Source organism: Mytilus trossulus, chromosome 11, assembly GCF_036588685.1.
Source record: "Mytilus trossulus isolate FHL-02 chromosome 11, PNRI_Mtr1.1.1.hap1, whole genome shotgun sequence".
Classification (NCBI taxonomy): domain Eukaryota; kingdom Metazoa; phylum Mollusca; class Bivalvia; order Mytilida; family Mytilidae; genus Mytilus; species Mytilus trossulus.
Genome location: NC_086383.1, coordinates 65,930,599 through 65,944,184, shown reverse-complemented (window position 1 = coordinate 65,944,184; position 13,586 = coordinate 65,930,599). Strand labels below are relative to the sequence as shown.

At 33.2% G+C, this 13,586-nt stretch overlaps 1 protein-coding gene and 1 long non-coding RNA gene across 2 annotated transcripts in view; both read right to left on the bottom strand.

The window, feature by feature from the left end:
* Positions 1–141, bottom strand: part of LOC134690247 (uncharacterized) — a 50,187-nt gene extending 50,046 nt beyond the window's left edge. The window contains exon 1 of the mRNA XM_063550224.1: positions 103–141. Within this exon, the coding sequence (XP_063406294.1) occupies positions 103–141 (39 nt within the window). The remainder of the gene's footprint in view (positions 1–102) is intronic.
* A 2,126-nt stretch (positions 142–2,267) lies between these two features.
* LOC134690556 (uncharacterized) overlaps positions 2,268–13,586 on the bottom strand; it is a 29,627-nt gene continuing 18,308 nt past the window's right edge. Inside the window, exons 2-5 of the long non-coding RNA XR_010101970.1 lie at positions 9,694–9,779; positions 4,462–4,544; positions 4,185–4,208; positions 2,268–2,353 (exon numbers count right to left, since the gene is read on the bottom strand). This is a non-coding gene — a long non-coding RNA (uncharacterized LOC134690556). The remainder of the gene's footprint in view (positions 2,354–4,184; positions 4,209–4,461; positions 4,545–9,693; positions 9,780–13,586) is intronic.

The window sequence follows — 13,586 nt, the reverse complement described above, 5'->3', positions numbered from 1 at the left end:
CAATAAATAAACATGTTTTTTTTTGTGAGATGTCAAAACTTCCATCAGAACTGTAATGTTATTTTTTTTAATTTTTTTTTAAGAAATGAATAAAATATTTACATCAATGGATTCATTACAATTCTCTAAGTAAAATGACATCTCACTTTATATAATCCTAACAAGTATTTGTTGATATAATGATTAAATCTGTCTGATTAACATGATTCAGAATAATGATTATTTTTTTAAAAAGTAACTTTTTCAAAGAAATATGAAAAATAGTTACATTTCCTGATTTAGTACAAGGAGACAAACAAAATGAGACCCCACTTTATATAATTATTACAAATATTTGTTGTCCATTCAACCTGTCTAATTAACAACATAATTTTGTATATATTAAGGAATGTGGTCAAAGTGAAGCAATAACATACATGTGTGATATTTGTTTTACTTCCGCTGTAAAACCTTGGTGTAAAACATGTTCTTGTAAATATTCAAAGTAAGAATTTTTTCAACTATAATTCAAAACAAACAAAAACAATTATTTAAAAAAAATACCTTTATGCATTTTTTTTCTCTCACTAAAACTGTTAAATTAAAAACAGATTTTGATTTAGTATTGAATTCAGTATAATGATATATATATCAGTTTCGATACAGATATATTTGTATATTATGTTCAGAAGTAACATGTAGTTATGTGTTTTATACTGCTAATGTACAATCTGTTGTTTTGTGAAGTAACTTGCAGTTGTGTGTTTTATACTGTTTATGTTCAATCTGTTTTGTTATGAAATAAGCTGTAGTTGTGCGTTTTATACTGCTAATGTACAATCTGTTTTGTTCTGAAGTATTTTGTAGTTGTGTGTTTTATACTGCTAATGTACAATCTGTTATGTGCTGAAGTAAACTTGTAATTATGTGTTTTATACTGCTGGTGTACAATCTGTTATGTTCTGAAGTAACTTGCTATTATGTGTTTTATACTGCTGGTGTGCAATCTGTTATGTTCTGGAGTAACTTGCAATTATGTGTATTATACTGCTTATGTACAATCTGTTATGTTCTGAAGTAACTTGTAGTTGTGTGTTTTATACTGCTGCTGTACAATCTGTTATGTTCTGAACTAACTTGCAATTATGTGTTTTATACTGCTGGTGTACAATCTGTTATGTTCTGAATCTGTTATGTTCTGAAGTAACTTGTAGTTGTGTGTTTTATACTGCTGGTGTACAATCTGTTATGTTCTGAACTAACTTGTAGTTGTATGTTTTATACTGCTGGTGTACAATCTGTTATGTTCTGAAGTAACTTGCAATTATGTGTTTTATACTGCTGGTGTACAATCTGTTATGTTCTGAAGTAACTTGTAGTTGTGTGTTTTATACTGCTGGTGTACATTCTGTTATGTTCTGAAGTAACTTGTAGTTGTGTGTTTTATACTGCTGGTGTACAATCTGTTATGTTCTGAAGTTACTTGTAGTTGTGTGTTTTATACTGCTGGTGTACAATCTGTTATGTTCTAAACTAACTTGTAGTTGTATGTTTTATACTGCTGGTGTACAATCTGTTATGTTCTGAACTAACTTGTAGTTGTATGTTTTATACTGCTGGTGTACAATCTGTTATGTTCTGAACTAACTTGTAGTTGTATGTTTTATACTGATGGTGTACTATCTGTTATGTTCTGAACTAACTTGCAGTTGTGTGTTTTATACTGCTGGTGTACAATCTGTGATGTTCTGAAGTAACTTGTAGTTGTGTGTTTTATACTGCTGGTGTACAATCTGTTATGTTCTGAAGTAACTTGCAATTATGTGTTTTATACTGCTGGTGTACAATCTGTTATGTTCTGAAGTAACTTGTAGTTGTGTGTTTTATACTGCTGGTGTACAATCTGTTATGTTCTGAAGTAACTTGCAATTATGTGTTTTATACTGCTGGTGTACAATCTGTTATGTTCTGAAGTAACTTGTAGTTGTGTGTTTTATACTGCTGGTGTACAATCTGTTCTGTTCTGAAGAAACTTGTAGTTGTGTGTTTTATACTGCTGGTGTACAATCTGTTATGTTCTAAAGTCAATTGTTGTGGTGTGTTTATGTACAATATCCTGTATTTTGAAGTAACATGTAGTTTTACACTGTTTCACTGTGCTTTATTTTCAAGTAACCTGTAGTTTTGTGTCTTTTATCATGTTTATTGTACCATCAGATGACGTATCTTAAAATGATTTTTCTATAAAGTATTAAAATAAGGTAGTTTTGAATGTGACTTTTTCACTTACTCCTTGATAATCAATTTCTACATCATTCTGTAAGCACAATTTTAAGGCTTCTTTATCTCCCTCCCTAGCAGCTGTAACAAGTTTCTGTAAGTAAAACATAGAAATTACATTTAATAGATTGTAATGAATGTCCTTACTGTTAAATCAGGTAATAATTTATATGTATTCTTCTTTTGGGAAATTAGTGTGGCGTTAATTATCACTGAACTAGTATAAATTTGTTTAGTGGCCAGCTGAGGGACGCCTCCGGGTGCAGGAATTTCTCGCTACATTGAAGACCTATTGGTGACTTTCTGCTGTTATTTTTTCTATTGTCGGGTTGTTGTCTCTTTGACACATTCCCCATTTCCATTCTCAATTTTATTCTTCTGTAAAGCAATGATTCAGTGGTTCAAATCAACATTTTTCCCTGAAAAGTCCTGGACCTTAATAACAGTAAAGTGGAAGGTCCACACCTTAGGATGAAAGGTCCAAACATTGACTTTTGATTGGATCAATTTTAAAGATTTTGTGACCCTCTCACTAAAGCACTATGCCTATCAGAGTGGGTTAGGTATTTTATAATTACAGGTCATGGTTCAGGAAGCTTCTCCAAATTGGAGCCAATGGTGATCTTTCTGCCAATGAGACTTAAATTTTTGCTTACATTTTTCGCGATCATATCTTTTATCCTTGTTTAAACTGTCATTGCTTCTTTAGTTTAGCTACACCCAAAGTAGCCAGAATTTCATCGGCCTCACCTGTTTTTCTCTAAGAAGACGTGATGCTTAAGCAAAACAAACTCATGGTTTAGCAACGTTGACAACCACATGCGTTAATATGAAGAACACGAACTTGACAAAAGCACCAATAAAATTGTCATCTGACACGCTGTACTATTAATGAACCAGGAAGTAGATTACTAAGTTAAAAATAAATTTAATCACAAAGCTAATTTATCGTGACTCATTACCACATCAATTTAGAAGTTATAACAAAGTGTTTAAACAGTAATTCGATACAAATGTTTTCTAAAACTTGAAAATTAAAAGTCTGACGGATGCAGCTAATAACCAAATCCGAAGTCCGAACGCTAATCTGATAGGTCTCAGATCTAGGACCACCGCTAATTTAAACCCAATGACTACATAAATCAGTAGTATTCTTACTTCATGTAACATTCAGACAGAGAGGAGTTCCTTAAATAGCATGTAATTGGAATATATGCGTATATTTATGAGTAGAATATAAGACGATAAAGTGTCACCTGTGTAATGAGTAGAAGATAAGACAATTAAGTGTCACCTGTGTAATGAGTAGAAGATAAGACGATTAAGTGTCACCTTTGTAATGAGTAGAAGATAAGACGATTAAGTATCACCTTTGTAATGAGAAGAGGATAAGTCAATTAAGTGTCACTCATGTTATGAGTAGAAGATAAGATCAAGTGTCACCTGTGTAATGAGTAGAAGATAAGACGATTAATTGTCAGCCGTGTAATGAGTAGAAGATAAGATGATTAAGTGTCAGCCATGTTATGAGTAGAAGAAAAGACAATTAAGTGTCACCCTTGTAATGAGTAGAAGATGACAATTAAGTGTCACCCGTGTAATGAGTAGAAGATAAAACCACCAAGTGTCACCCATGTAATGAGTAGAAGATAAGACAAGTAAGTGTCACTCATGTTATGAGTAGAAGATAAGTGTCAACCGTGTAATTCCTAGATGGATAACACAATTAAGAGGATTTCTGCTATTATTTATTAGCAATTGTTTTGTATTTTTTGTTCGATCTGTTTTCTTCGATCAGTATACTTAGTTTTGTAGTTCACCTAGAATTCTAGTTTTTATCTTAAATTATCACATACTTGTATCTAATTGTACAATAATGGGGAACAAAACCAAACATGACAAGGGGACTATTAGGTAAATCTTACCTCATTCCAATCCTCCATTATATCCTAAAAATAGAAAAGAAAAATTATATTCAATATATACTGTTTAGTTATCATTGAGGTACATGTATTATAGTTACTGCCAATTAAAAATACCTGATCATTATTGGATGTAATATACTGACCTAATATTTTAGATACTAATTTTAATTAAATAATAATAGCATTGAAACAGTCATTTATCTCAACTTTTCTGCACTATCATAACTATTAGAAGTTAATGAACTGAACTAAAAACCTTGAAGATCTGATCACATACCTAAATGATGTACAAATGTATTCTACAAGCAGGGTGTGACTCTTTCCATCGAACACCAGAACATCTATTGCACTTTCCCAGATCTAAGAATTTCAAAAAATATTTTTACCAGCTTTAAGAAACACATAAAAAATATCAAGTAACTGTTTCTTAAAACACTATCAACAATTTATAATCAACTAGAACTGTCAAATTAAATTCAATTGTTTGTTTTTTTATTCTGTATGCACAGGACCTATAACATAGTGGATTTAGTTAGAGGCTGTGTACCATATTTGGTTTTCCTTCATTGTTGTACAAAGTAGGCTGTTGATTTTTTTTCTTTTGAAATGTTTCACATTTTATCATACCAAGGCTTTTAATAGATGATTATATGGTATGGGTTTTGCTCATTGTTGAAGGCTATTAGACGACCTGTAATTGTTTATACCTTTGTCCTATGGTCTAGGAATAATTGTATCATTGTTAATCATACCACAACTCCTTATTATCATATGGTATCAGTTTTGCTCATTGTTGAAGGCTGTTGAACAACCTGCCATTGTTTATACCTCTGTCCTATGGTCTAGGAATAATTGTTTTATTGTTAATCATACCACAACTCCTTATTATCATATGGTATCAGTTTTGCTCATTGTTGAAGGCTGTTGGACAACCTGCCATTGTTTGTACCTGTCCTATGGTCTAGGATAATTGTATCATTGTTATTCATACCACACCTCCTTATTATCATATGGTATGGGTTTTGCTCATTGTTGAAGGCTATTAGACGAATTGTAATTGTTTATACCTTTGTCCTATGGTCTAGGAATAATTGTATCATTGTTAATCATACCACAACTCCTAATTAATATATGGCATGGGTTTTACTCATTATTGAAGGCTGTTGGACGATCTGTAATTGTTTATACCTTTGTCCTATAGTCTAGGAATAATTGCATCATTGTTAATCATACCACAACTCCTAATTATTATATGGTATGGGTTTTGCTCATTGTTGAAGGCTATTAGACGAATTGTAATTGTTTATACCTTTGTCCTATGGTCTAGGAATAATTGTATCATTGTTAATCATACCACAACTCCTAATTATTATATGGTATTGGTTTTGCTCATTGTTGAAGGCTGTCTGACAAACTGTAATTGTTTATATCATTATGCTTTAGTCTAGGGATACATGTATCATTGTTATTCATCACATGAACTTTCATGAACATTTTCTTTATACAATGAATTTGAATAATTTCAAACTATTGGGTAACAGAAAGAAGTTGCACAGCATAAACAACATGAATGTGTCCTAAGTACATGGATGCCCCATCCGCATTATAATTCTCTATGTTCAGTGGACCGTGAAATGGGAAAATCTCTAATTTGGAATTAAAATTAGAAATATCATATCATAAGGAACATGTGTAGTAAGTTTCAAGTTGATTGGACTTCAAGTTCATCAAAAACTTTAACCTGAAGCAGGACAGACGGACCAACGGACGAAATATCAGACGAACAGACGGAACCACAGATCAAAAAACATTCCCATAAATGGGGCATAAAAATTGCTAACATTCTACAAATCAACATTTTCAAGCTGCTCATCAAAAATAAAATCATTCCCTTCCATAGAAGCCAAGAAAAAGTAATTTTCATTGTACAATGAGTGTTGTATAAGTTCGAACTATCAACCAATGGAAGTGGCTGTACGACAGATGTGAAAACAGGAAGTGGATGTATGACAGATGTGAAAACAGGAAGTGGATGTATTACAGATGTGAAAACAGGAAGTGACTGTATGGCAGATGTGAAAACAGGAAGTGACTGTATGGCAGATGTAAAGACAGGAAGTGGCTGTATGACAGATGTGAAAACAGGAAGTGGCTGTATGACAGATGTGAAAACAGGAAGTGGCTGTATGACAGATGTGAAAACAGGAAGTGGATGTATGGCAGATGTGAAAACAGGAAGTGGCTGTATGGCAGATGTGAAAACAGGAAGTGGTTGTATGACAGATGTGAAAACAGGAAGTGACTGTATGACAGATGTGAAAACAGGAAGTGGTTGTATGGCAGATGTGAAAACAGGAAGTGGCTGTATGACAGATATGAAAACAGGAAGTGGCTGTATGGCAGATGTGAAAACAGGAAGTGGCTGTATGGCAGATGTGAAAACAGGAAGTGGCTGTATGACAGATGTGAAAACAGGAAGTGGCTGTATGGCAGATGTGAAAACAGGAAGTGACTGTATGGCAGATGTGAAAACAGGAATTGGCTGTATGGCAGATGTGAAAGCAGGAAGTGGCTGTATGACAGATGTGAAAACAGGAAGTGGCTGTATGTCAGATGTGAAAACTATTTACTCTGTATTGATTTACCTCATTTTGGAGAAGCAGCAAATATCAATTTTCAAGTCTTTGGTTGAACTGTCCACGGTTCAAACCCACCACCTCCCACACTAAAAGTTAACACAACACACAACACCATGAAGATCAACGAGGCAGTCGTTATGGATTGATTTGTTTTGTTCTCTTATACAATACATACTAATAAATAAATACTGATGAATGTACCTCTGAGGTCAGCCTAATTTATAAGTTAGGTTGTGTCATCATCTAAAGCATCTGTGAAAAATAACTATAAATCTGATTACTTGTTTAAGCACGATATATATGTAAAATTGAAGTATGACTAAAAAATACTTCATTCGTACTTGTTATGAATGTTTCTTATAAACATATCAATGTGTGTGTGTTATCTCCCTGTTTCAATAAAATAAACTTACAGTTATAAGTTAAATGGTTCGCTATTGACCCCCTACGGATCCATAGAGGGTGAGTAAAATCCATAGAGGCTGAGGCCGAAGGGGGTAAGTAGTGAACCATATATACGATATAACGAATTTATCGCACATGGGACTTTTCCTGCTGCGTTTTGTATAAAAATAAACAATGAAATACAACAACATCAATAGATGACGTCACCATTAAAAATAGACAGACGTCATGAACCCATATGAAATTTACTAACCCCATACAGATCCATACAGGAGGTGGCTGTATGGCAGATGTGAAAACAGGAAGTGACTGTATGGCAGATGTGAAAACAGGAATTGGCTGTATGGCAGATGTGAAAGCAGGAAGTGGCTGTATGACAGATGTGAAAACAGGAAGTGGCTGTATGTCAGATGTGAAAACTATTTACTCTGTATTGATTTACCTCATTTTGGAGAAGCAGCAAATATTAATTTTCAAGTCTTTGGTTGAACTGTTCACGGTTCAAACCCACCACCTCCCACACTAAAAGTTAACACAACACACAACACCATGAAGATCAACGAGGCAGTCGTTATGGATTGATTTGTTTTGTTCTCTTATACAATACATACTAATAAATAAATACTGATGAATGTACCTCTGAGGTCAGCCTAATTTATAAGTTAGGTTGTGTCATCATCTAAAGCATCTGTGAAAAATAACTATAAATCTGATTACTTGTTTAAGCACGATATATATGTAAAATTGAAGTATGACTAAAAAATACTTCATTCGTACTTGTTATGAATGTTTCTTATAAACATATCAATGTGTGTGTGTTATCTCCCTGTTTCAATAAAATAAACTTACAGTTATAAGTTAAATGGTTCGCTATTGACCCCCTACGGATCCATAGAGGGTGAGTAAAATCCATAGAGGCTGAGGCCGAAGGGGGTAAGTAGTGAACCATATATACGATATAACGAATTTATCGCACATGGGACTTTTCCTGCTGCGTTTTGTATAAAAATAAACAATGAAATACAACAACATCAATAGATGACGTCACCATTAAAAATAGACAGACGTCATGAACCCATATGAAATTTACTAACACCATACAGATCCATAGGGGGTCACCATGTGACGGCGTTAAACCAATCGCGTCATAATTTACCCGTGGTGGGATAAAAAGGTATAATGTGCAATTATTTCATTAACATGAATAAATCCTAAATTTAATGGCCCGCTTCATGAAAATGAAGACCTTATCATATGAGGTTATTTTTGCATCGTTGACTATATATTGACTTGTAAACATCTCCATTCTTGCTTTGTTTGGTTGCTGTCATTGACATATATCTCACTTTATTTTTCTATAGCACAAGTTCAATGCTTATATTTGAAGACAAATAACATTGTAATGATGTTATCACATTCTTTGTGTCTTGTTTACTATAAAAACATTGGTGGTATTTTGAATGTAAAAACTATATAGTGATTATCTCCCCTTATAGAGTTTGAATATTTTACATTATCTCCCCTTATAGAGTTTAAACATTTTAGGTAGCAGGTACCAGTTTTGGTGTACCAGAACATGTGTCCCACGCAGAAATTGTGTTATAGTAAAGCATTGAGGTATATAATTGCATCATGTGGACTAAAAAAATAATTGAATGTAAATTCTAGGCTAGTATACTACACAAGTAAGTAGTTGCATACACAGGTTGGGGATTTCCTTCACACATGGGTCCAATCAGATGTCAAAATTGTGGTCTCCTCACTTGACAGCATCCAATCAAAGTAGTGAAAATATTCATTTTTTTGTAAACAAAAATATCTTGAGAATTTGATGGTAAGGATAGGTTCGGACAAGGCTCTAATTCACTAAATATCCTTCATGTCCTTTATCTCTTGAATTTTGCCTAAAATTCTTGTCGGCTTTTAGCAGGATTCTGCAGGTGAGCAATAGATTGGTATCAGAGCATCACATTTTTTGCCTTATTTACAATGCATTTATAAATTTTTAAATCTCCATGCTGGACAGACACCCACATTTAAAGGTTTTCTATATATTTACATAAGCACGCACACATCTTGGTTCCTTGAAACCATACATTTTATTTGTATATAAGCTTGAATGAATTTTCAAGAAAATAAAATCATAAATCCATGAAATTCTAAAGATTTATTGTAAAATAACTGGTTTCTGCCACCTTAGCTTATCTCCTCTTATAGTTTGAACATTTAACATTATCTCCCCTTACAGAGTTTGAATATTTTACATTATCTCCCCCTATAGAGTTTGAACATTTTACATTATCATCCCTTACCATGCTTATAGAGTTTGAACATTTTTCATTATCTCCCCTTATAGAGTTTGAACATTTCACATTATCTTCCCCTATAGAGTTTGAACATTTTACATTTGAAACAAATTTCAATAGTAAATGATCCTATATAGTTCAAATAAAATGTACACTTACCTATAATAACAACTTGGCTGGACATGGATCACATTGACTATAATAGTAACTTGACTGGACAAGGATCACATTGACTGGACACGGATCTAATAAATACAAATAATTAGATGTTCAAAATAAAAATATGGATAAAAAAGAAAAAGACAAACAACAGTACACAAAACACAAAATTAATTGAAGACTGAGCGGGAAACCCATCAAAAGTTTGGGGTTATCTCAGGTGCTCCACATGTGGCACTTGTGTTGCTCATTAATAAGTACACACTCAGTGATAGTTCTAATTTAAAGATAGTTTTCAATGGTTGAATACAATGTTGACCTCTTTCATTGTATAGTTGCGGTCTCATTGACATTAACATCCAATCTATCATTCATACACCACAAGTAACTTCTTAAAAAACTCTTTAAGCAACTCACATTGTAATGATTGCAATGTTTTGTTTTGTTTTCATTAACAAATGCACTTCATTTTTTGTAATCATGTCATGTTATTTTTTGTTTCCAATTTATTTAACAAAAGTAGAGCTCTGAGGAAAAATGACGCCACTGCCTCTAATATTGGGATATTTTTTATGCAAGTCTTGATTTTCACATACCGTAAATAGTTTAACAATGCAACATGTCTCGTAAGCATATAATTGATATTCATATATGCGTGTGTGAAGTGAAGATGACAACTGACTGTTTTTTTTAATACAAATGAACAGATCAAGAGTAAAGACTACCTGAATGATCTACAGTATCCAATGACTACTGGCTGGTTTCTTTTTTGTACAAATAAATAGGTCAAGACTACCTGAATGATCTACAGTATCCAATGACTACTGGCTGGGTTTTTTTTTGGTACAAATAAATAGGTGATCAAGAATACTAAAATGATCTACAATATCCAATGATTACTAGCTGTTCTTTTGTACTAATAAAAAGGTCAAGACTATTTAAATGATCTACAATATCCAATGGCTACTGGCTGTTCTTTTGTACATACTAAATAAAGACTACCTGAATGATCTAAAGTACTCTAAGTAATGTGTAATTTTTTTCTTGCAATTACATTTTTCTAAATCAAGAATACAGACTTCTATAAAAAAAGAAGATGTGGTATGATTGCTATAATGAGACAACTATCCACAAAAGACCAAAATGCCACAGACATTAACAACTGTAGGTCACCGTATGGCCTTCGACAATGAGCAAAGCCCATACCACTTAGTCAGTTATAAAAGGCCCCGATGAGACAATGTAAAACAATTCAAACGAGAAAACTAACAGCCTTATTTATGTAAAAATATGAAGGAAAAACAAATATGTAACACATAAACAAACGACAACCACTGAATTACAGGCTCCTGACTTGGGACAGGCACATACATAAATAATGTGGTGGGGTTAAACATGTTAGCGGGATCCCAACCCTGCCTCTAACCTGGGACAGTGGTATAACAGTACAACATAAGAACGAACTATAAAAATCAGTTGAAAAAGGCTTAACTCATCAGACGGACAAAAATACAAGTGGACTAGTATCCTTTCAAACCAAATGATTATGAAGAGCCTGTTGTAACAAGCTCTTATACCCCACTAGTCCTATAACATATGACTTTGCATTCTTATTCAATTTTTAACGTTTTTATACTGATGTTTTCATTATTTTTTTTAATTTTGAATGCGAAGTGTGACACATTGATAGTAAAAAAAAATAATATCAGAACAGTAAATAGAAATAGTAAATAATGCTCCCGAGGTCATATGTTTATAAAGGACTAATTACCCACATACTCATTAAATAAGTTACTATAGTGACATAGTTATTTCTGTTACTTGAAGCAAATTCTATTTCTGTAGATTTATACAATAGCATAATATTGTTATACTTGTTTTATTTCACCTTGAAGATTAGACAAATAGGGATACTCCTTTGATTTTTTACTCTGCTCAATTTGAGATTCATTCTTTAACCATATATCATAGTAAGCTAATTTTTAATTTACACTAATCCAAAATCTTTCATGTCAAATTTCTGTCTCCATTTAAGTTTATGCTTTTGAACCATCATGGTATTAAACACAATTCCAAGTAATTATGCTGTTATAGTGGGTCACCATATATTCAACTTGGGTGGCATTCCAGTTATTGAAATTTGTGTCAGATTGGATAATGAACTAGACTTTTAGGAATTGATCTCATTATTTAATATGGAACCATAGTATGGGACCCCTACCCGGTAACAAAATAAAACATGTCAAGCGGCAAAATTTATCACCAGAGATTACAAGTCAAGAGAGGATGGATAAGTCTCCAAAATGCTTGCCAAACTGGAACTTCAACAAGATCTCCAGACAAGGACGAACAAGGAGTTGAAGCCAAAGTTAGTATTTATGTAAAAAGTAGTCGAGGGGCTGATTTACGCTATATAAGATTGAACCAGACAAATTCCTCAAAAAAGCATGTCCAAAGAGAACCAGAAATTCAAAGAATACCACGCAACAATTATTGTGGAAAACAATGGAAAAGCAAGTGAGGAATAATTCTTACAGTGAGTTTATTGACATTCCACTAAATAAAACACCGTACATTATGCAAACTCATCCTTTGTAAGACAGTGATCGCCCCGAATCAGCTATGACGACACTGTTGTGCAGGCATCAAACGTAGAGAGCTTCAAATCTGTTCTCCCGCCCCGCCAATAAATCGGCAGCGCTTTCTCAAACCGTTGTATTAAAGCAAGCATCTATATCGACAATTTATTCACATGTCATACAGATACAGTCTGTTACAGACTCTACAGGTGTAACTTTGTAAACAAAGATGGACTTCCGGTACTTCGATCTGTCTTATAACCAGTAGAAAGTGGACCAACAAGGACATATTATATTTTCTTATAAAAAAGGCAGTTGTTTGTAAAACGAAAAGACTATCAAGTATTCCCCGATTAATTATATATCTTTAATGTTTTAACAATGTTTTAGTTTTTCTTCACATAATCAATAGTTATAAAAATAGATTTATGAGTATCTTAACTACATTGGTTGGTACACTTCGATCTTTTTGGTAATAAGAAGGACCGGAGGTATGTAAACTGGTTCCCGGTTGATTACTACACATGATAATACATGCAGATTCCAGTTTGTATGTAAAATAGTAAATACGAAACCAAGCGCAGTAGGCGGAGAAATGTAATGGGGAAGAAAATATACGAAACCAAGTGCGGAAGGCAGAGAAATGTAATGGAAGTTTAGGTCAGCAGTATTGGAACCCATCACCTCCCACACTAAAGGTTAACACAATACCACAACACAATGAAGATCTTTGGTTTAAACCCACCACCTCCCACACTAAAGGTGAATACAATACTACAACACCGTGAAGATAAACGAGGCAGTCTTTATGGATTAATTTGTTTTGTTCCCTTAAAAAAAAAAAAATTATACAATACATACTAATTAGATAAATACTGATAAATACCGCAACACCGTGAAGATCAACGAGACAGTCTTTATGGATTGATTTTTTTTATGCAATCTTAAAAAATACGATACATACTAATTAGATAAATACTGATGAATGTACCGCTGAGGTCAGCCTAATTTATACATAAGGTTGTGCCATCATCTAAAGCATCTGTGAAAAATAACTATGAATCATATTTAATTGTTTAAGCCTGATATATGTAAAATATACATGTATGTATCACTTAAAAATACTTTATTGGTACACTATTGTGGGTTATCTCCCTGTATTAACATATCAAAGTTTGTGGGTTATGTCCCTGTTTCTTATAAACATCAATGTTTGAGTGTTATCTCCCCTTTTCTTATAAACATATCAATGTGTGTGGGTTATCTCCCTGTATAAACATATCAATGTTAGTGGGTTATCTCCCTGTATAAACA